General features: G+C 38.3%; 1 protein-coding gene across 2 annotated transcripts; it reads left to right on the forward strand.

Annotated features, from left to right (window-relative positions):
* Nucleotides 1–600: 600 nt before the first annotated feature.
* meis2b (Meis homeobox 2b) lies at nt 601–18,996 on the forward strand. 2 transcript variants are annotated; one of them, XM_056764489.1, is made up of 15 exons: nt 601–709; nt 2,179–2,390; nt 2,536–2,688; nt 2,844–3,076; nt 3,682–3,823; nt 4,013–4,063; nt 4,458–4,508; nt 4,617–4,763; nt 6,044–6,158; nt 10,287–10,426; nt 12,523–12,599; nt 16,849–16,907; nt 17,011–17,100; nt 17,234–17,324; nt 17,482–18,996. In XM_056764489.1, the coding sequence occupies exons 3-14, from the start codon at nt 2,671–2,673 to the stop codon at nt 17,290–17,292; spliced, it is 1,182 nt and encodes a 393-aa protein (XP_056620467.1). In that variant the 5' UTR covers nt 601–709; nt 2,179–2,390; nt 2,536–2,670; the 3' UTR covers nt 17,293–17,324; nt 17,482–18,996. The 2 variants fall into 2 exon arrangements, with proteins under 2 accessions (XP_056620467.1, XP_056620469.1); XM_056764491.1 differs by having other exon boundaries at nt 18,084–18,996.
* Nucleotides 18,997–25,291: the final 6,295 nt, after the last annotated feature.

Consider the following 25,291-nt stretch of genomic DNA (forward strand, 5'->3'; position numbering starts at 1 on the left):
TTATACAATTGTTTCTATGTATGTCCAATCCCTGGGATCGAAACCCATGACCTGAAGTCGCCCTCCGATGCTGCAAGGGACATCTCATGACATGTGTCCGTCCCCCTCCTTGCTCTTTAAAAAAAGTAGATCATAGATTGAAGGCTCCGAATCACAAAAGGTGAATGAATGCAGCACGCCGTCTCAGTTTATTCCCGGATATACGGGGCGGAGTCCCGCATGCAAATATCATTCGCCAATTTCATTGGCCTTTTCAAAACTAGTCAGAAGATGATAGGTTCTCAAGTCAAACCCCATGTGTCGGTTCGAAACAACGTCTCATCCTTTGCTTTGGAACATTAAAACTCTCATCCTTTGCTTTGGAACATTTAAATTCACTTATAACTATTTTAAGTAGGCCTACAATATTATTTGATATTTTATGTATTCGGGATTTTTTCATATAATATTGTCATGGATCGCGTATTTGAGTGTATTTATGTTTGTGATACCTAGCACTAACCTCTTTAATATAATACATAAAAAGATTGTTTTTGAAATAAAGATGCACCACTAGGTGGTGGTATAAGGTAAACTTACTTTGTTGCAGTGGAACGCACAGGAGGCGTGGTATTGAAGCCTATCTGCAGGTTTGCAGAAGACTGGTTGGATCTGAAGTACTGGAAAGAAACGCTCGGTTTAGATACACATCCTCACCCTATCAGCAAAGGTAGTTTACGAAATCCTTTATTTATTTATTATTATAATTATAATTATTATTATATAAGTATTTCGCTTTTACTCCACGTGCTATCAAATATCCTAATGCAGTTATGAACTTGCTGGTCAGTAGCGTACCCCAGTCATTGTAAACCTTATTGTAGTTTTTTAATCTTTTGGTTTGCAGGAATTCTTAGTCTAAATAAGAGTTGTTCAGATTATTGATAACACACACACAAACCCTCTTAACGTAGTTTTTTATGTAATTAAATGGGGATCTTCTCGGAAATTGAGATGTTGTTAAAAATTTTGATTTTTTAAATGAATGATGAAGCAGGAACCCAAATAAATCACTGGAAAGTTTGATTTAAACCATGATTTATTTCAATCTTTGGCGTGACATTACACAGTAAGTATAAAATATATTTTACTGACTATTATTAACATTATGTAGAAGGTTTTATTTAGAAAACCTAAAGACTAACTAGGTTTTGTAAAGACTTTTTCAGATTTTTTAATTCTCATTCTTTATACCATATTATATCAATTGTATAATCGATTATATATTTTTTTTCAAAATGAGAACTCCGTTTTGTATTACATTATCATGTTTTCATTGATTTATTGTGTTAGTTATTATGGCTTAAATCAAAATAAACCAAGTTTGATTGATTTTAATTGGAATGCACAATTAAAAACATGTTTGTGCTTGGAAATAAACTCTTAATTTTATTTCTTATTGCAAAATAAAGTCAAACACATATTTAAACTATGAAATCCATTACAACAGAGTAAATGGTTTGGCACGTAAAATTAGCTAAGGTTTTTCCTCTGTCGATTTTATTAACTCAATAAGATTAAATATAAAGCAGAGTTAGGAGAAGTCGGAGATCATTTGGTCTCAACAGTAATAATTAAACCACTACTAATAGTAATACTGTTATAGTAGTAATAATAATTATTTTATTTGGACACTTTTTTGCTCTCGACCGACAACAATTGTTCTTAATGTTCCAAAAATACAATTACTTATATTTCATACATTTATATACATATAAAGACAAGTGCAAGAGATTATTAATAAAAGCTAAATGTAGACAAATACAGACATTTGTTTGTTTGCTATTATTTAAAAAGATACTGCTGGATTTATTTGTGTCGACTGTAGGTTTGTAAGGGAAAACAATAAGATTCAATATTATTTTATATGACACTCGGACGGATAGACTACATTTTAAACGAAGTATACATTTTTTAAGGTCTATCTTTTTAGGTTCAAATGTTGTGATGCTTTGAATTCGTTAAAAAAGTCCACTTAGTGCAATGATCTGATTTTAGCACTTTCAAAAATATAGAGACTCCACCCATATTAACAAAACTGGTAAAGGATGTTACAGTGCGTCATGGAGCGCGTATCCAATGTGAACCCTCGCTGGCTGCTCGTAGTCAATGCGCTCTTCTTTCTCTTGCTTTATGTAGAGGTGTCGGGTTGGTAACACCTACCACGTTCCCCAGTTATCATCAGGGGATCAGTTGCTTTAAGTGGAACCTGCACCGACCATCAACTTAACTCCAGCGTGGGTCACGAATGAACATGAGATGCGGATAGTTTTTCTTTCTACTAACACCAAGCTGTGATGCCATGCTAAATGCGAACGTCTCAGGATATAAAAACTATTTCTGATTTAAAGGTATTTGCTAATGCTAGACTTCATCTGACAACAAGAACACAATTTTTGACATTTTAAATATAAGGAATTTGTGGTGTCCAATATTTATTTACCTCAAAGCGTAGTTGGCAATACAGTTTAAAAGTAAACCAGAAACTCTTTACAGGATATGGTTTGTCACTTCAACGGATTACCCACAGCTCATTGCTCTTAAACTGGATGCACAAAAGGAATTAATACACACTTATTGCTTCATTGCGGGATAATCGCATAGATTCGATTACATCAACAAAATCTTCATATGCTGATGGCTCAGCGGGTATGTTCACTTACAAACACTTTGTCTAACTGTACACGTGAACTAACTATGTTAAACTGTAAATTTTCCTTAATTTTTAAATATTTGCTATATATTCCTAAGTAATAGAACCGTTAAGTTATCTAACAATACAATTATGTCTCTTCTTGATATAGTACGAAGACCTTGGTCACTACGGAGGGGGAATGGAAGGAGTCGGGGTTCCGACATCGATATATGGTGATCCACACGCGCCGCGGCCACTGCCGCAAATTCACCACTTGAACCACGGCCCACCACCACATGCCAACCAGCACTACGGAGCCCATGCACCACACAGTATCATGCCCAGCAGCATGGGCTCAGCTGTCAACGATGCACTTAAACGAGACAAGGACCAAATTTATGGGTAGGCTACTTGCAATACTGTACATATGATCTAGACATTAAAACGGAAACGGTTGTTATTTGATAAACAACATTCACTAGTGGATTTTAGTTTAATTCGATCTTTAAATAGTATGCCGTATTATTAAACTTTGTTTAAAACTGAACTACAGAAGTCAGTTTAAGAGGTATATTACACAAGGGTGGTAAATCTACCAATATTGTTTGAAAAAGTGCTGCATTATTATTCTAATAAATACCTACATTCTACAAATTACTGGTTATTTTTAACCCAATTGTTTGTTTATCTTTACCCAAAATTGAGTGAAAACAACCCAGCAGTTGGGTTGAAAAGACCCAATATTGAGTAATTTTTAACGCAGTCTTCTGTCCGAAATGTACCCAGCATGGGTCAAAAACAACCCAGCACTTAATGTAATGAGTGTATATCTTTCACTCAACCCCACATGCACAGTGCAACAACAGTGTGATAATGAGAGGTGTGAAAGTAATTACTTTATAAAATATAGTGTAGTCATAAACATTAATATCCAATGTTTTTATTTGATTTTTTGGTTCGTTTGTATCATGTGCGCATTTACCAAAAACAATAGCCATTTCTTTAAGGCACCCGTTATTTCCCCTCTTGGCGCTGGTTTTTGAGAAGTGTGAGCTTGCCACATGCACACCAAGAGAGCCCGGTGTCGCTGGTGGAGATGTGTGCTCATCTGACTCTTTTAACGAAGACATCGCTGTGTTTGCCAAACAGGTAACAGACCAACAAACTATGCGAAATACCATATGAGTTTTACAGATATGGTTTTACTGAACAACACTGATTAATTTGCGGTGAAATTGGCTTTCAAAATTATGTAAATGCGTTACTGGCTATGATATATTTTTCTGAAGCTGTGATTTTTTTTTTAAATATACTTTTTGTGATTAAAATGTCTCTTAGATACGGGCAGAGAAGCCGTTATTTTCTTCTAACCCAGAGTTGGACAATTTGGTGAGTGTAAATTGTTGTTAGATAAATCTCGCGCAGTAGTTGTACGTGAATGTGCATGTTTGCTTCAAAGCTTTGTTGGCGGATTCTTTGTCGAAAATAATGGAAGCTTAGTGATTTATGAGGCCGTGTGTTATCAGGGGGCGTGGGGGTCTTTGCCTAGGGCACCCTCAAAGCATCGACTCTGGAGAAACCTATTTAGACTTCTGTTATTGTAATAACATGACAATAAAAAAACCAAAACCTTTTATTTGAACGCCATAGCTCGTAATTCTAATACTAATTACCGTTTAAACAACAGCTACAACACAAATAATAATATATCTAGCCGGTTATTATTGTTTTTTTTAGTTGTTTAATTGTTTCATGTGTTTAATTATCTAATTTATTTGTATAGATGATACAGTCAATACAAGTATTACGATTTCATCTCTTGGAACTCGAAAAGGTATGTGTTTATGTGTTTTGTACAAATGAAGACCTCAAAGTCAACTGTAGGCCAATGATTTAATGCTTTCTATCATAATTTAACTAGTTTTAATTTATTTCATATCAGGTGCACGAGCTTTGTGACAACTTTTGTCATCGATATATAAGCTGCTTAAAGGGGAAAATGCCCATAGACCTGGTAATTGATGAACGTGATGGATGCAAATCAGACTTCGATGACCTCTCAGGATCCTCGACAAATATTGCAGATCGCGTGAGTTGTAATTGCATGCCTGTATCATCATGAAATTATTCCAAGCTAGACTGACACATGAGCGAAGTTGTTTATGCTGTTTACGCAGTAAGCGCTGCTGATGTCCATGTTAAAAGCCCATATTTTGCCTCCAAAATGTATTCAACGTTTTCAACGTTATATTCAATCATTTATGTTAATATTCATTTCTTTGTTATTTTGTTATTTCATTATTGTTTGCTTCGAATAATAACTGTAACAGGTTTAAATGGCTGTATGTCACGTAAAAAAAATATATAATAATAATTAATGATGTTTCACTGATTCAAACAATTAGGTAAAATAGCATTTATGTTTTTGTTTTCAAAATTAGGAACAGACCTCCCAAAAATATGTTCTTGGTGTTTTTCACAATATTTGTCTTGTCTCAGTTGTGCATTTTCCAGGTCTGTTTTCTTGGCATTCTGCTTTATTAGTCTCCAGAATTATTCTAGTCATATACACAAAGAGTGAAAATTAGTTATTACTTAGTTACAAATGCAATTTTTTAAAACAATATTATCTAAATGCATTTTTCTTTGCCCTCATAATATCATTAAGGCATAGCCCTAGGACATGTTTATTTAAGAAGAAGTAGGCAATGAGGATGGCAATGATCTTGCACATCATGTTGGGTGCAGGTGTTGCGGAGGGTCAGAATTTACCCCCTAACTGTTCACCCCTCTGTTAGCTCTAATGATCAGCGTTACATTTGCACGTGAATGCACCATTGTCTTTGAACTGATAAGATTGTTATTGTCAAGCAGAAGGGGAGTCTTCTTTTACTCAGAGACCAACTGTGTGTTCTTTACAGATGTGCTTCCCATTATCAACACACCACCTCCTGTCACAGGAACAAATCTGAGATTTGTGGAAAATAACTTTACATTTTGCGAGTTCTGTTACAAGTCAAACTATTTTAGGGGAAGGCTTAAGATTAGAGTGAATATTTCTTTTAAATATTCTGTGGCACTAAAAACTGAGATTTTTTTGACGTCATATACAGTTCATTATACAGGCTTGCATTTTGAATCATATTCCTGAGTTGTCTTGATATTAAGGAAAGCTAATTGTTTAGTTTTTTTCTAATTTCGCAAAGGAGTCTCATGGGACAGACAGGGTGATGTAAGGTCTTTAAACAAACTTGCTGTGCTTTGTTCTATATTCACTACTAATTTAGCCTGTTTCTCTGTGGATCAATTGTGTTATGTATCTGTTCTTGATGTGCGATGGAGATAATTTGGCATTTACCTGACCCTCAGAATCCAACATCCTGGAGAGACATGGACGACACTCACTCCACTCCTTCAGTTGGCACCCCAGGACCTTCAAGCGGGGGACATGCTTCCCAGAGTGGAGATAACAGCAGTGAACTTGGTAAGAAGGTTTTACTCGATTTACTATTATACTATATCTGGTAGGAAAGGCATCAGTTAAGGGCATAATCCTTCATTTTAATTAATTCATTTTAATCAATTATTTAAAATTTGAGAACTTTGAGTTATTACAAAAAAATTCAGGAGAATGTATATTTATAAAATGTACATGGTTTAAAGGGTATGAGTGTAAACCGTAATTACTACTCAGCTACATCTTACTGCTTATGTTATAATACACTTAGTCTGAAGCAGTATGAAGTCCCATCACAAAGTGTCTCTTAAACACCCACAATAGATGTTTGACATAGCAGGAAATTATGTTTAATTAAATGCTAGTAATGTTTATGTATTGCTACTCTATCTGAATTGAAGAAAAGCATCAGTGTGGTGGCATCACCAGGCTTTTTTTTAAAGAGTGGGGGAACAGTCAAAGACCACAACCTTTTGATCCCAAAGACCTTCCATTGAGAAAGGGGAAATTAATGACCCCTGCCATCATGAAGGACAGAACAATTCAAATACTAGTCATAATGGAGAGGTAATATCTGGGGTGATCAGAGGCAGAATTTAGTTTGGGATCAGGAACGTCTACGTACGATTACTTCACATTGGTGTGCAGTGACATCTCTTCTGGGGAGGCAGGAATGCAAAATATGTGTTTGGCATTTCATGTGTGTGGCTCGTAATATCAAAATTTGTTTGGTGTGTCATGTGAACCTTTGTACATCACGCATCATGTCAAAATACATGCCTGTTGCAGACGCGTTGAAAGCGTTTATGATAAAAGAGATGCTCACGTTCACAAAATACTCACTTAATACGTCTGCAGCAGGCACGTATTTTGACATGATGCAGACTTTGCACATAGGTTCACATGACACACCGAACACATATTTTTACATTAAGGGCCACACACGACGGGTTTGACATTTGTGCCTCACCAGAAAAGAAGTTAACACATGCCACTGCTCCTCCAGGAGTGACTTTGGTTTGTTGTCCCTGCTTTCATCATTCAAGAGATGGGTTAAGCAAACATCTTTTTCAATGACAAGTTAATTGGGGTGGGATCTTACATTAGTCACTCAGCTCGAGTTCAGAAATTACTGGCCGTCTTCAAAGCACCTGTCTCCTGAAGAGGGATCCCCATGTTGTTGAGACATGTCAGGATCTTCTGTATGTCAGGTTAGGTTACTGGGTCAGAAGAAGCGAAGAGAGTGAGGCCATCAATGACCTAAGTTTGTTGGTGCGCCTCTTATTTTGAGGGGGGGGTTACACAGCTATCCTAAACGTGTATGTTGGAATGACCATCACAAAGGCCAAAAAGGGAACAAAGGGAAGCTGCAGGACATTCCAACCCAATGTTCACCTCTATGGTTACTGAAAGACACAGGCTGAGACAGGATGTTAACATCTATATTTGAACCCTCAGTAAAAGTTAAATCCCAGCATGGTTTTTGCATGAGCATGGTGGTGCAACAAGTGGCAAGAGCTTATGCCTCTGTATAACACAACATAACCAATACCATCCATGCTGCAGTGTTTTATGTGTTAACCGTGTATACCAATTCCATGGTCTATCAGATCATGATAGCATTGCCACAGGGGACAAGAGCATCTAATCAATATGCTTAGGGCAAAGTGATTAGCGAGGAAAAAAGCATCTGTATTTGTCAAGAACATTTAGTAGTTATCCAGTCTGCTGCATCCAGTAGTCGGAATTATGGCCCCCATTGGAGAAATTAGTGATGGATTGAGGTCACAGTGAGCTTATTAAGCAAGCAAACAGGATTTATTCTGATGTGTGTGGGGTGGCAGTCATCAGAGCAAGTTAGTTTGCACTTGACCTCTTTGTTTCCATGACATTCATCTATATCAAATTCAACTAATTATCAGCTTCAGTATAACAATTACCATTTGAGTTTTGGACCTTGTTTTTTCCATATGTCTGAAGATACTGGTGTGACATGGAGTTGAACTGCAGGACTATGAAAAATTGGTGAGAAATGGAAGCTATAAGTCTCTTCTCAATGTCTTAGGGTAATGTTTTTTTCCTAAACAGCCTTAGGGCCTAGAGCCTTCCTCTAGGCTGCTGTGGCCCCCCTCTGTGCTGCGTGTGCAAGCTCCCTGGCCGGGGAGTGACGTAGGGCTCTGGGAGCAGAGAACAGCAGTCTTTAAAGAGAGTGCAGTCGCTCAGGCAGCATAGGCCGAGTTGCCAGGGAACAGTCAGAAACAATTAGCGTTGAGTTGGATCAGCCCTGCGGCCTTCGTTTTCTGGAACAGGAGGAGAAAAGGCATTGGGTGGAAGTGGGCTGTTTCAGCCCATCCTTAGATATAATGATCCTGGCTTTATTTATCTCTTTATTTATCTTTTTATCTACTTATTTTTCTTTTACTTTCATTTGAATGATTGTTTTTTTTCTATGTGTCATTCTTTATTTCTTCTTAATTATTTTACAAAAGCGTTTTCACAACTTCCAAAAATTAACTTTACAACTTGTAGGTTTTTATAACCACATCATAAATCCTTCTCCTCTCTTATCTTTTTTGGCATTTGGTCACCACATAAACTCCAAAACATGTGAAGAAAAATAATTGTCTTTTGAGGACAAAAACTATGGTAGTACCCTTCTCTTGACTTTTCTTGGCATTTTGCAGCCTCAGCATGAGTCTGCCTAAATTCCACCTACCACTGCCCCTCCCTTATATTTAAATTTCATTATTCATTAACTTAAATATTAATGCGTGAATATGGTGCATACAGTCGCCTTTGATTGACGCATCCCCCAAAACAAAGAGACACAGCAGGGCCAATCTCAAGAAAAGTAGGGTTCCTGTTCCGCCTCCGAGGAGGAGTTCCTCAGATACATTATTCACACACCCTCTGGGCAGGCTTTCAAGGCATCTTTACCCTCAGGGCAAGAAAAATAAGCATGATGGTTAAAAGGAAATCATCTTGCCTTATGCACAGTTAATGGAAAAGTGAAAAAGAGATAGGAGGAAAGCATGAAAAAAGTGTAGGGAGGGAGGACAAGACGGAATCCTTAGTTTAAAATCAGCCTCCTGCCTAGTCTATGGATGTTCTTACTGTGATTTTAAGGTAAATGGAATGCACATAAACTTAATCTTATCAAAAAGATGACAGTTCAAAAGATAATGGAGATTAAGAATACATAAAGCAATTTATAATAAAGCAATATACACAATTCTAACAGGCCACAGATACACTGCAAAGTTTGAGTGAGAAACGCATGCTAATCAAGTGTGTACAGGAATCATTCCTTAAATTGTGATGGCTGCTGTAATGATAACCACAGTGTTGGATTACATTCCTGATGCTGTTGAAAAAAATATAGTACTTTAGCTATTTTAATATCTAGTTGTTACGTTTGTTAATACCTGTAAGTTATTAAGTTTAGCTAAATTTATTTAACCAATAAAAAATAAAGTTTTCTGAAGTGACTATGTGGTCATGTTTCCTTGTTAAATAGATTATTTTGCACCTTGAAAAGTTCGTGTTTTCTCAGTTGTTTTATTTAGCCAGTGACTATCTAACAGTCTCACCTTGCAACATATGTACAATACATGCACTGAAAGCAGTAAGCATTCTCTAATGGTGAATTTACCTTAGCAACACCAAGGGTATTGCAATGCGTTTGCCTTGTGTTTTAAGTATTTTCTATTGCATTATGCAAGTAAGATATTCTCTTTACAGTGCAAGTCTCCACTCCCCATTCAGGCATGGAGCCTGGACGTTCGTTAACCCATGTCAAAGACAGAACTTACATTGAATTAATAGCACCGGAGTTGGTGCAGAGCTTTCCTTAAGATCTCTCACGCTGATACAGAGCGAGAGAGAGGCATAAATGCCCCTTCATCTCACTCTGTTTAATACTGTTCCCTGTCAATGCATGGATACTCTTGCTTGCTGTGGTCCTTGTGTTACTGTTACTAATCAAATCAAGACCCCCGCATTGCTGTTTCACATTGTGTTAGTAAGTGGCAATATGATCGGTCTGAATAGACATCTGTGCTATGCTGAAGGGGATGTTTTTTCTCATTATAAACGTTCTACATATCTTCTGCTCTTCTTGCTTTCTCGCCCCATTTTCATGCTGTTGTTTATCAGGGGATGGCTTGGATAACAGTTTGGCATCTCCAGGCACAGGGGATGAGGATGACCAGGACAAGAAGCGGCAGAAAAAAAGAGGAATCTTCCCAAAAGTAGCAACCAATATCATGCGGGCGTGGCTTTTCCAACATCTCACGGTAAGACATGCTTAACTCTCCTTATCCTGGTAATATCAGGAAAAAGAAAATGTCATTGTATCTTAGCTTGGCCAGAGAATCCAAGTGTATTTTGGACCAAGGGTTGACCTGTGTTGTATGTGCCTCTTTGAGAATTAGAACTCCAATGTACGTAGCTCAGTGGCCTGAATCAAAATTGCATTAAAACTGGCAGGGTATGTTTTTATCTGTTCCTTGGACCTCCCAACCATCTTGCTTGTTAAAACTGGTTGTAGTTTGTTGGCTGTAGTCACCCTACCGCACTTTACACTTTAAGGCATGAATGTTACATCACAATTTTCAAGATTCCAATATTTGTGGCGTTTCTAGCTGTCTTAAATATCTGGACATTGTGAAAATGTCAACTCCTGCACCTTCTAAGAGCTACACAGGTATTGTACACAAATCAATCCTTTCCCTTTTACCCACCTTCAGAGTTTAGAAAAGAGGAGTGCCTGATTGAATTATCCTCCACTGTTCCCAGATCCTTTTCATACTGATTTGTGAAGCAAACGTTTTTCCCATTGCAGAATGTGTCTTCTGACAAAAACAGTGGTAAAGAGGACTTTGGCCTTTGAATGGCCCCATTGCAACACCCAGGCGATCATGCATTCATCTGGGGTTGGGGCTGAATAAAAGCTGTTGGATTACATTTTGTTGGTTTCTACTTTGAGGCAGTCTAATTTGAGACACATTTTAAATGGGTGGGGGGGGTTTGGGGATGGCGCTTTTACATATGGTCTGAGCCTCTATCTTTTGTGACCTCTTCAGAAATCTGTGATAAAGACCCCCTGTGGTGCCAGTCATAAAGTAAGGTGGAACATTAAATTCAGTATAAAATTACAGTTTATATCTTTTAGATTGGCTCGAACAAGATAGAGAGATCTCCATTGGCATGCTTATTTGGACAGGGAGTGACCTTCCTAATAGACGTATTTGTAATTAACGCAAATATGACTGTGTCTTATATAACAAGGCACTTTGAGATTTAAAGACTTTCGGAAAGGCTTATGGGCCCATGAGATTCTCAATACAGATCTCAAAACTTTATCTAAATGTCCTTAATAGCAACAATCAACGTAATCCTAGGTCCTGATAAGGGTTTAAAGCTGGATCCCAGAGCACAGCTCAGATTTACATCTATGCATTTGGCAGACACTTTTATCCAAAGCGACTACATTGCATTATCCTATACCTACATACATAGGTATGTGCAATCCCCTGATATCGAACCCACAACCTTGCGTTGTTAACAAAATGCTCTTACAACTGAGCTACAAGAAAACTTTGACTGTCATTTGGGTATTGATGTAAGAGGATGGGGCTTACAGTAATTTATAAGATGAATGACAGCTACCAATCCAGAAGGTGAGCAGGGAAAATGTCTGCAGCACCGTCATGTGTTTGTTAAACAGATAAAGAAAGCGGTAGAAGAATACATGTAACAGGACTCTTTGTTCACCATTGACCACAGGAGGTGGAGCCATGCCAGTGCCAAAATCGGTGCACATCCACGACCTTGTGCTGTCTATACATTCACCCCTGCCTGCCATCTGCTGCCCTCCCTCTGCACTCACAGTGAGAGCAAGAGGATCAGGGGCCACCATGGGGCCACTGAGGGCCAAGCCCTATTCAACCCTAAACAAAACTCTACATTGTCTCTCTTTCACACCCACTCGATCATTTGTCAAATAATGTAAAATGATGTCAATCGAAAACACAATCTCTCTGCCAACAACAGGAACTATACAACAAATATTCTCAAACTAATGATTGTAAATGGGAAGTTTATCATAGATTATGTATTTCCTGAAAGCCATGTGGATTTCAGCATTCTGCCTTTAATCCCACAAGATACAAATTGGTGATATGGGATTAGCCATTTAAACATCTTTTTTTTATAAATAAGGTTGTTTTCCTTCACTTAGTAAATGACAAAGACAGTACAGTACATGACTCCCTAAAATGAAGCTATTTATATTTGCTTCCTTGATGAATACTCACAGTAACCTCACTTCTTCTTTTCTCTGTTCCTCGGTTTCCTCACTCTATCTCTATCCTCCTTTTTTTAATTGAAGCACCCTTATCCATCTGAAGAGCAGAAGAAGCAACTAGCACAGGACACGGGACTTACAATTTTACAAGTAAATAACTGGTGAGTAACCTTTTACCTTTGACTTCCTAGTAATTTGCCCGACCACTCATCATTCAGAATGGTTCTCTGTAACATTTCCATTTTATGTCCAGTAGATTGGGTTTAAAGCCCCAATGAGGAAAACAAAATAAATTAAAAAAGAAAAGAAAAGCAACAATGATCAGGCTGCGAAATGTTATGTTGTGATTGATCATATTTTTTTCTAGTTCACGTTTAATTAGATATGAGTCATCCATGAATTTTTGGACTGCATAATTTAATACACCACTACAATCTTCAACACTGCTTTTAGAAGAACAACTCTTTGCATTTACATGCAGTAACATTATTTCATAAAGTATATCTAAGGTGTGAATCAACTAATGCTTTTTTAAACTGTTGGAATTTACATGCTATTAAATTATTTATATTGATTGTGGACTATTCTGTGCAGCTTGTCATAAATTCAGAGATTGTTTCTCTCCTTTCATAACATGGTAATTTACGTTTGTACTATTTAGACTGTCTAACATCTATTTAATTTACTATAATAGACAATATGCACACTGAGTGATGATGTACTTCCACTAAAATCTTAGCTGGCTAAGCAACTTCCAGTCTTATAGCACTGAGGTAATTTGCCCCCAAACGATAACGATATGTTTACTAAAAATGCTCACATTTCAGCCAACTGACAGCTCTACATTGGATGTTCCTGGGTGGATGTTTGTGGGGAGTGGGGAGTGGGGGGGGGGGGGGCTCGTTGGTTGTGGGGATTCATTTGCTGGGGCTGTGTGGGTCCGGTTTGGTATTGTTTTGTGGTCAATGTCGGACAACGGAGGAATATAGTTACAACATGCCATTACTTCTTTCCCTGGTTGTTCCTCTGTTTTCTGGTGTCGATCGTGGAGTGGGACCGGGTTGAACCTGCACGGTTTTCGGCGAGTGGGACTTTCTGGGTTGCGCATGGTGGGCTGTCCGTCTTCCTCGTGGATATTTGATCGGTGGCTTTTGGTCGGGGTCACTGAGTGCAGCTATGACACGTCAGAGGGGATCTGGCCATCCCGGCTGAGCCTGGTTTCTCACGATTTTCTTTCTCCATTAATCAATCATTGGAGTTTGGGTTCCTGGCCACAACAGGGCAGTGTTGGCTTGCTCGCCAGGAGACTGCATTTATTTATTTATTTATTAGATAATATTTATTAGAATGATCGTGCTCTGTTTGGTTACTAATTCTTCCAAATATGTTCCTTTGTGTTCAGCAGAACAAAGAAATGTTTACAGCTCTGGAACAATATACAGTGTTTGATGACAATATACCCAGTTTTAAAGTTTTAAAGATCATTATCCATGAAGATATTTTTTAAATTCCTATACTGTGAATATAGCAAAACTTTATTTATGTGAGTAAATGCAGCAACACCGCTAACAATAACGCTAACAGAAACAACTCAACAAACGTCACTCGCTGCTGCCCGCTATTTGGGAATTATCCACTCAAGTTTGGTATGTATATTTCTGCTTTCGGGAGCATCTACTACAGCCCCTCTGATAAACAATTTAAAAGTCGTTTTTTTCAGTTCATAATTTTTGCACTATTGGATTCCAGGGTTTTAAATAGGCTATTTGTATCTCGGCCAAATATTGTCTTATCCCAAATTAATCTTGAGTGAAAACGTCATTGATTTTGGACGCTATGTGAGCTGGATGTAACTGAGCGAGCCGAGACAAAACGCGGAAGCGATCGTGCACAGCGTCTATTTATATTGTCAAATTAATTTAGTTGTCTATTGCTGAATTAAACAAGAGCTGTCTATACTACTTTTTAAATGATTAGAAAAGCTCCACTTCTTAAATGTTCATCAGCTCATTTCATGTTACCCATATAATTATATGTCTAATTATAAAGTATTATATTCACAGTTAGTAATTATTATTAATTTAATGATATAATTATTAATTACTTGCTAGCCCTGCAGCAAAGTTCTGCATACACCCATTGTCTATGAGTAATATATTCGCTCAATTCATGCCAGTGGCAATTCCTATCTCTCTGTTCGAGCATATTAGTCAGAAAAATAGTTAAGATAATAATACCCTACGGCAACTGGCCCAATGCCAACTGAAGATTTATTGAGCAATGAACCCAGTATTTCGATGTTATATTGCAGCAAGAGCCACATCATTTGCTTTGAAGCAATTTCCATATATTTTGCCATTCACATGACGGTATGAGACGTGGAACCCAACTATCAAAATTACGTTCTGATGACGTACCTGGACCGGATGCTGCGTTTCCCGATAATGTTATCACTTAGCGTGCTACTGATCTAGGACGTTTTCAGATTGGGCCGGTTTGGTGCGATCTGAACTTGAGTGCGATTGTTCCCTGCGCCCATCGCAGCGTTAGTTTGGTTTCAGTCAACTTTATTCTATCGAATCCTGGTTCGTTCGCCTTACGTTATCAAAAATATTGCATATGCCGTGCATAACACGAATCAATTTATTGTATTATCAAACATAACACGTTTTCAGACTTATTTTCTGCGTAATAATCAAGGAAGTTTGCTGCCGTAACATGACCGCAGCATGCGCGGTGTTATCACGCAGCGACTGAAAATAGTCCCAAAATAGGTAACTTGTATGTTGACTGAAGTTAGCCTGCGCTCGGCGTGATAACACTGATGACAGCAAACTTTCTTGATTATTACGCCGGAATGGGAGTATACTTCCTAATCAAATAGGTCTGGAAAATCGGAACCTTTTTTTATTACCAGTAAAAAACAGTTTCTTTTATTTTACAGATATTTCTGTGAATGCTAAAATTTAATAGAACCCAGTGCAAAATGTACAATAAAGGTAAAACAACTGTAAACAATTAATACGGAAAATTCCTTCATATGAATACAGAAGACTGTATTGTGCCCCATTTTGATTTTTTTTGAGTTCATAATATTAAAACCGGGAAATTGACCGTTTCTATGAATTAAATACTTTTTTTAACTAAAGATTTGAATGATAATTGAAAAAATCAAGCTGTTACAGGCGCGCAATGAATCTCGGGATAGCCAAAGCTGTGAAGGATACATTCGTTACATCCTTAAAACCCGCGGAAATAAATTGGAAAAACCTGGTGTCCAGGTTAATCGGAGACAAGTACATCTCGTCGCTACAACGTTATTAATGGGATTAATTCACGACTAGGACGTTGTTGGAACGTTAACAAAAACGTATAGAAATGGAACGTTGCCAAGACGTCCTCAAAACGTGATCACAAAGTAATGTCACCGTTACCAAATGAATACGAACTGCAGACGTCGTCAAAACGTACTGTGTTTGCTGGGAATATATGAGCCAATGGACCGCTCCACCACCCGATCCATATTAATATTAGTGTGGACACTGTTGATAATTGTTCTTGCTAGAAATGTTTTTATGGTCATAATTTTTTTGTAACAATTTTAGTTCTACAAATTAGAGGAATTAAAATGCACCTCGCATTTCTCGCTACCATTAAAACAATAAAACGCAACATGTCACAAGTGTTTAAAAGCAGCGCATTCCCAATAAATGTATCTTTTTTGTTGTTGTTGTAATTTAGTGCTCAACTTCATTCATACGAGTGGAATATTTAATCAAATGTGCTATATCGAGAGTTTAAAATCTTTCTGCTTATATTACTGCTTCACCTATCACCAAAAGAGTGCGTATTTACGCCGCGTTTATTTGTTATTAATATCGATACGTGCCTCGGAAATTGAGTGCGCCCATTTATACCTCCTTTGTTTGCCTACGTCAAGTTTATAAATGAGGCCCATGGTTGTTTACATCATAAATCAGAGTATTTCCTCAGTCTAGTACTAAACGAGTCCATTGCTTTTTTCGGGATTCCTGACAGGTTAATTAACCCAAAGACCTGGAATAAATCACTATGCATTAATGAATATATCGTCATCCATCGAAGCTTATAATAGTTAAAGTGCTAAGTGTTAAATTGACAATAAGATAAACTGTGTGCTGTCAGTAATGTACATAGCTTTAGCACATGTTGAATCACATAACGTGAAGAACTGTTGTAGAAACCAGCTTCATCAGTTAAGGCCTGTATTTAACAACTGCACATACCATTTGTGCCTTGCATCATCAACGAATACCCACCATACCAGCAGTGGGCGGGATTACCAACGATACATAAGAACACAAATTTAAAGTGACATCACCTTTACTGATGTACTACAGAACATGTTGTCTGTTTATTTCTGTTTGAAAGGTTTATCAATGCTCGAAGAAGAATTGTGCAACCCATGATTGATCAGTCTAACAGAGCAGGTAAAGATCTGTTTTACCAGGTATTCTGAAATGCTTTACATTTTCTAAGTACACAATGTATGCATACAGTATATCACATATATAATCTTGTCCTCATTTTTAGTAAATCAAGGAACCGCATACAGCCCTGATGGTCAACCTATGGGTGGCTTTGTGTTAGACAGCCAACAGCACATGGGTCTTCGGCCTGGTGGTATGTGATGCCTTAGATAATACTAACAAACTAAATATCTTCATATAACTCAAAGTGTTCTGTTAGAGGGTGATGAAAGCTTCTTAATATTTGTTTCCTTTACAGTTTTTAAAAAAATGTCTCTGTCTTGCAGGTCCCATTGGAGGTATGGGTATGAACATGGGCATGGACGGACAATGGCACTACATGTAAACTCCGCCCTTATTTGGAAAACAAACATAAAAGTAAGGTTACGGGTTGTTATTTAGAATATACATCTCTCTCTCTCTCTCTCTCTCTCTCTCTCTCTCTCTCACTCTCTCTCTCTCTCTCTCTGTCTCTCTCTCTATCTGCATGTGAAATCTGATTATGATGGCAATTTTCCCTCCTACATCCCCCCAGCACATACACACCTTCAATCAGGGGCTCCATCTTCAGCGCCTGTCTCTGACAGTCCACAAATCAAGACGTATTGCTCGCCGCAGGCGGCCTGGCATGGAGAATTTTATTTAATACCCACACTATGCTGCCCAATGAGCCCCTCCTTAATGACACTTACCTTGATTAATAGAGCTCTTTATATGTAAATAGGCACCACATCCAGTTTTCCATTGCGCCAACACAGCCCTTTACCCTCAAATAACAACCTCAGCCTCTGCTGATGAAGGAAGAGCAGAGGAGAGATGAAACACCCCCCGACGAAACCACAGACACATAGACAGATCATGAGTGATACATGCAGACTAAATAATTTCCATACTATTTAACCATACCTTTTCTATTGAATGATTGTTCTTTATTGAGTCGTAACTGTAACTGCGTCATTTAGAGGATTGTTTCCCATTTTTAATTATCTCTGCTTGTACTCCATAAACTGGTGGATCATTATCCAGATCTGTTCTTCTGAAATGTGTGATGCTTTAAAGCATCTGAGCCTAATGTAATATTTATTTAAACTGAGTGTAAGGATGAATTAATTTCACACTATCCAGTTTTTTTTCCAGTGTTCTTGGTATTGATAGTGGCCTCTGCCCCAGTCTCAAACAATAGAATGAGCAGCAAATGAGTCCATTTCACATTCGTTCGGATCGGATAACGCCCTGTCACACACCAGCTACCAATTATTTCCTCTATTTATGGAACCTCTCAAACCTCATCAAAGTGGTATACCCAGCCAAAGGACTGCCCACAGGAGCACCAACATAACAACGACAAACTTGAAGCATTTTTGGAGGAGAGACTTCTTAAGACACTTGGGGATCACAATCTCTTCTTTTTTAATTATTTATTTATTTTTGTTACTGTCAAGAAGAATGGGAACCACAGTTGTGCACTTTTGCTCAACAGAGTGGCTGCCTGAGGTGAAAATATTCCATATTTGCTCATGCACAGGTGCACAAACTTGTATTAAATGTATTTTTTTCCAAACACACAAGACTCTACTAAAAAGTGCTTAAATTCATCACAAACTCTAAAATGTGATGATTTGTTTTCTTTTGGAAGATGCTCTTTCTCTACGGAAATGTTTTATGTTTGGGTTTGTGTCATTTACTAGTTTTAAGCCTCTAACATTTATAATTCTACATGAGTAAAATGAAACATTTACTCAAATGCCTGTAACAATGTGTAGTCTTCCTCAGGTAGTTGTTCTGAAAAGTATCATTAAGGAAAGTAGTTGCCAAGCTGTATTTGTTAAATTGGAGAGCAACAGTATTCTTGTAAAGTTGTCTGGAAGACTTTTTGAACCACTAGAGCTATTTAATTGTACATAATTATGTAAATGTTATTCGTAAAACCAACCAGTGATCATTTAAGAACGAAGATAGGTTATTGATGTACATTTTTGGTCTGGTTTCACTTTTGTTTTTTTCTATGAAAATGTCGACTATTTGTTTGTTGATTTTTTGCTATGTTTGATTTATCATCTTTGCGCGGTCCATTTTCCTTTTAGAAGTCTTTTAAAGTTATTCAGTATTTCTACTGAGTTCTTGAAATAAATGCTTCATTTTCAAAATCTCTGTTGATTTTATTATTGTCGTTATGCAATGCTTCTGTAATATGTATTTCGTGTGAATATTCACTTAAAAATCATAAAAAACTTAGATTTAATAACTTAGATGTAATTTCATTATTTGCATGAAACAAACACTAAGAAGCGGCTATTTAAAAACTATTCGTATATGTAAAATCATAAATATAAAATTTTAATAGTACATCATGTAGCCTATTGCTGAAAGGAGCGTCAGTGAGTAGGAAAATGATGATCGTATTTGCGCACAAAACATTAAATCGTTAAAGATTTGGTTGGAGGTATGCAAGGAAAGAAGCCACATGAATTCACGTTTTCGAAAACATTCGACGGTATCTTCCTCGCACAATATTTAAGATCATAGCTACAGCCAAACCATGCATTTAATTAATATCACAGAACTTGTAAATGCATTTTCGCGCTGACATTTAAAAATGGCTTTTCTCATGCTCTTTGATAAGTTAGGTAAGACTGCTCTTACAAACGTGTGGATGCAGTCACTGGCTAGTTTATGTAGCCTGCAGTATTGTTGAGAAGATTCTGTATGTTCGTGGTCATTTATCAGTGTCACCGTTGTAACGATCTCCACAGTAGCATTGATCAGGAGAATTACATTGGCGCTGGATGAGAACCCACAGGCACACACACAAGGGAGGGGCAGAGAGTTTGGAATAACGTAAGGGACATTGAATTTTATTTTAATAATAAATTACTAGTTGTGATGCTTTTTTCTTTCCTGTTTGAGATAAAAAAAATGCTATGATTACCAAGACATTCGTTGAAAATGGCATGATTTTTTGTAGGTATAGACAAAATCAGCTTGGAAAATTGATAAAATTAGATCGGTTATTATGTCGGTTATATAAATTAATATTCCGTTGCGTGTAAAATATCTGGTAGGATAAATACATTTTTAAGGTACATTTAAAAAGGTAATAATAAAGGTTCCTAAAAGGTTTCGTGGAATGTTTAAAAAAAAAGAACGTTTCACATACATAACCTTTCTGTTTTACAATATTTTCTATGTAGTTTACAAAAAGGTTATATAGCCTGAAATGTAAGAAAGACAAATGGTTATTTTAAAATCCTTTGTAACAAATAGTTATTTTATGGTACCTTTGTTTTAAGAAGTTAGTCCTATACACCAACGTATTCTAATTATTCTTAATTTTGCTCAATATTTTAAGCAACTTGTGTTCCTCCAACATGCAAACAATCAAATATGGAATGGAACAGTAAAAGATCCTTTTGAGCAGAGACAATGTTGACACAAATAACTCAGATGCTGAGTGGATATGTTTTAGAGCTAAATTCGTTGTGAAAGCTGTCGGCTAGAATAGTACAACCACGTGAAATATGGGTCATATTTTCCCCCAGTGCGGAACATCAAGTAAAGAAGAAACATAACAAAGAGCCTTTGCTGCATTTTCTCAACTTGCTTTGCTTGTTTTTTTGCGTTGTTTAAAAAGTCTATACTAATATCGCAAAATATGGATTTTCTAGATTGTTTAACCACGTTTAATATCAAAACAATTTGTAAATAATTTATTATTGGGGGTTACTACACTTCTTCCAAAAAAATAATTGTTAATGTTCGTAAGGGGAGCTGTGCCCTTAAACTAATTTATGGTTTCAATCCTTATTTTATTTTACTATCTTTAAATATTTCTTCTAGTTCATTTAATGATCTAATTTTTACAGCTTTTTCATTTTTGCCATCTCCAATGGTGTGTGATGGTTCCATATAACACTGATTAATGTAATAAAAACTGACTACACTGTGGTCACCACCACCAAGCCTCCAACAACTATATTAAAAATGTGTCCCTAGTAAAATCTTCATGAATGACTCCGCATCTATGTTTTTAGAGGGGTTTGCATACAAAACTACGTCATCTCTGTGGCTCCCTATTTCGCTTTATATACACCCTAGGGCCAATAGGTCAGAGGTCAAAGTTGAGAATGAGGCCAGGAGAGCTATCTTTTAATGGTGATTGTTTAACATGAAATTCTGTGCATTCTCTCTGTCAAACCTTCAACCAGATCATTACTAAACATAGTTTCACAAATAGCTTGCCAGATCGGACTCATTTAATAACCATACCAATAAATACAGAATGGCTCGATGACATGACCAGCAATTTGGCCACTCTTTTCTCTAACACATTTGAAACTAGCGCACCTATATATGAAGTCAAAAAAGATTAATGAGAAAAACATAGCACCATGGTACAATGGCACCACTCTCGCCCTTTAAAGAGAAACATGTAAACTGGAGCGCAAATGGAAACAAACCCAATTAGAGGTCTTTAAAATTGCAAACATTTTTTAATAAAAAGGCACTAAAAGCAGCAAAGGCTTAGCACCTTCGAAACCTCATAGAAATTTACAAAAATAATCCAAGGTTTTTATTTAGTACAATTGCTAAGAAATTAACAGACATCACCTGACCTGGTTATTCCGCCGCACCTTGGTAAGAATGAATTCATGATTTTTTTACAGAGAAAATCGAAAACATATGAGACAAAATGGTAAGAACTCAACCTCCAAGTCCTCCAAGACTTATGAATTAGGATCAACCTTCGCCCCAAAAGAAAAGCTACAGTGATTCTCACCTATAACACAAGAAGATTTCATTAAATTGATTGCAATACTTTGCACTACTTTAATTGCAAAACATACTCATTAGACCCCTTACCAACTTAAATATTAAAAGAGTTCCCTTTCAGTTGGTCTCTCGACATTGTGTTGAGAGACAGACTGGGGTTTGATCTTGAAAACCTATCATCGCCGAGAGGAAGTAAAAAATACCAATGACCTTGGTGAATGGAATGGACAAGCCAGTCTCCGCCCCGTGAATACGGGTATAAAAGGAGATTGCGGCGCCCATTCATTCATGTTTTTGTTCTTCGGAACCTGGGTGACTGGATGTCAGGCAACTATTCTCTTCGTGAAAACTACTTCACTGTTGGACTTTAGACGCATACAGTGGAACTCCCCCTTTGTTCGAGCGGGAAGGGAGTCTACTGGGATAGCGGAGGGGCCACCGCGAAGAGGCAGGGCTGCTGGTGGGCAGGTGGTGGTCGGGACCTTGACGAACGATACGTGGCTGGGTCGCGGCAGGCAATGACTCACCTCCGCCTGCTTTGCCTCAGAAAAGTGTTGTGACACATTCTTCACCTGTGTCACCACAAAGCCGAGCTTGCGAGATGGGCTCATCCAGAAGGCGGTCCTTTTGAGAGACACTCATCTGTGGAAGGTTGAGGCACAATGTCTTTTCCTGCACCATTGACGTGGACATTGTCCGACCCAGGGCAATCGCAGTGGCCTTCATCGCTCGGGCGCGAGGTCAGTGGTGGTGCACAGCTTAAATGTGAGCAGGGTCATCTTGCCATCATCCAAGTCTTTTAAAGCCTCGGCATGAAAAAAAACAAGGATGGCCGTAGCGGGGATGGTGGAAGCAGCTTGACCCGCAGTACTGTAAACTTTCGACACAAGTGTCGAAGGGAGCTAAAGAGCATTGGAAGGAAACATTCATCGACCTCTCCAAGTGGCAGACGGGCCCTTATCAGGCAGCGTGGCCAACTCCAGTCAATCTACTGACGCCAAATAAGATCGGGCCGCAGGACGACCCTGAAGACTTCCTCAAACTATTTTCGAGAAAACCTCCCCTTGCAGAACCTCCTGATTGGGGGCGGGGCCGATGCTGGGAACCGATCCCACCGCTTTCAAGGCTCTCTCCATGCCATACATTTGTCCCACTTTATGCCACTAGGGCATTTTATCTATTGGTGCCCCGTGATGGAGGTGGGGACAATGATCCTGGTGATCAGCGAGAAGGCTTCACTTTGCATTAGTCCTGGTGTATTATGCAACCGGATATCTCAAGGCAGTACCGCTCCATAGCATTTCTGCCAAGAGTGTTGGGTACGTGCATAATTGTTTCGCATAATCTCCCGCATGGGGATCCCCAATGAGATCCTCACGGACCGAGGCACAGCGTTCATGTCACGTACGATACGCAAACTTTATAAATTATTGGGCATTAAATCGATTCATACTTGTGTCTTTCACCCAAAAACGGACGTCTGGTAGAACGATTTAATCACACAATTAAACCTTGATTCGTAAGTTCTTCAAGAGGATGGCAATAATCAGGATGAATGTTTAGAACCCCTCTTGTTAGCTGCGGGAAGTCCCGCAAGCATCCACGTGGTTTGCCCTATTCAATCTATGGACGCCAGCCCAGAGGGGTTTTGGACGTTCTGAGAGAGACTTGGGAGGACAGACCTTCTCAAAGCAAGAGCGAAATTCAATACGTCCTGGATCTGTAAACAAAACTCCACGCACAAGTGCGACTATCCATGCAGAATTTGTTACAGGCCTAGGAAAAGCAAAGCCAGCTGTACAAGAGTGGAATTCATTTGTGAATATTTGTACCGGGGAATAAAGTCCTTTTGGGGGAAGAAGGGAGGTGAAAATAGTACAATGACTGACCATAGAGTGCGTCGGCAGGGACCGTCTCGGATCGACCGACCAACGATGGCATGGCCTGGGTCGGGCCCGATGATGTTCTCGATGAGGGCCACTTCTGCTTCTGCCACGGCTGTTGATAGGGTGGTGGTCTCCTCTTCGATGTCTTCTTCTGGGGGCCGTCTGAGTGGGGGGGCACTGTAATCGGCGACAAAAAGAGTACCGGTGCTGCTGGGAAGCAGACAGTGCACGGGATCTCCACGGCCGAAGGGGAAGATATGATAGCCCTTATCTGCTTCTTTACTTTCAAGAACTGCTGGGAGAAGTCCTCGACAGTATCACCAGACAGTCCAGTCCCCCTTGCGAGATGGGTGTGTTGAGAAAGCGGACTTTCTCCACGTCACTCATCTGTGCAAGGTTAAGACAGAGGTGTCTCTCCTTGACCACAAGTGTGGACATTGTCCGACACTGGACCCGCCCGGTAACCTTGGTCACCCGTAGAGCAAGGTCGGTGCAGAGTACCTGCATAAGCACTGGGTCAGTCTTACCCTCGTTGAGCTCTTTCAATTACATTTACACTTACATTTAGGCATTTGGCAGACGCTTTTATCCAAAGCGACTTACATTGCTTTATCCTATACATAGGTATTTGCAATCCCCCAGGTATCGAACCCACAACCTTGCGTTGTTAACGCAATGCTCTTACCACTGAGCTACAGGAAAGCTATGGAACATCGGAAGATCGTAGAAAGTAGGAGACGAACGGATCATAGGATCGAAGGCTCTGAAGAACAAAAGGTGAATGAATGCAGCACGCCGTCTCCCTTTTACACCCGGATATCCGGCATGCACATTTCATTCGCCAATTTTATTGGCCTTTTCAAAACTAGTCAGAAGATGATAGGTATTCAAGTCAAACCCCAGAACCGACAGAAAGGGAACATGACATTAAAGCAGTTTTAAACTTAGAAGCTGTGTAAATGTTTTTCATGTTCATTTACAGTGGTTTACTGGTAACCACAGCTGCCTGTATTTTTCCATATAATTATTTTTATTTACAGCCATTCAAGTTTTGTGGGTCACCACTATGCTGGAGAGGGGAGTCTGTGTTTAAGTAAAGATAAGGCAATGAGTAAATTGCTTTGTTTAATGGCAACTTTGTACTAATGATGAACTGCAAAAGTTTAAGTTAATGTAATGTCTTAATTTTTAGACATTAAGTACTAGTTTTACTACAAGTAAAACTCTTTTTGTTAGACTAAAATGACATAAGTTTTCATACAGTTAGTAGTTTTTGCCCTGATGCTTTAAACTCCAGGCCATTTAAGAGATTTTCTAGTATTTTTTAAGGAATTTTACTGCTAGCCACAGCTGCCAATATTTTCTGTTAAAACAATGGAACTTTTTTTAGCCCCAAAACCATGGAGTTAGAAATACTGAAATACTTGGCAACATTGGAAGAGCCTGGCAGATCGCAGGCCGGACTTTTGCTGAAAAAAATGGTTCAGTGAATATGTAAATGCGAACATAGGAAAAACAACAACATAATAACGACTTTCTACTTTGGGATCTTTATAATAAATGTAGTGTAGTAAAATGAATGATATTTGTCTGATAAAAGTCACACATTTAAAGTAAATACATATACTTAAAAAGTGTTCTAAGGTACAGTTCCCAAGTAAATTTATTCAATTACTGTCCACCTCTGAG

The sequence above is a fragment of the Triplophysa dalaica genome, chromosome 13 (assembly GCF_015846415.1).
Source record: "Triplophysa dalaica isolate WHDGS20190420 chromosome 13, ASM1584641v1, whole genome shotgun sequence".
Lineage (NCBI taxonomy): Eukaryota > Metazoa > Chordata > Actinopteri > Cypriniformes > Nemacheilidae > Triplophysa > Triplophysa dalaica.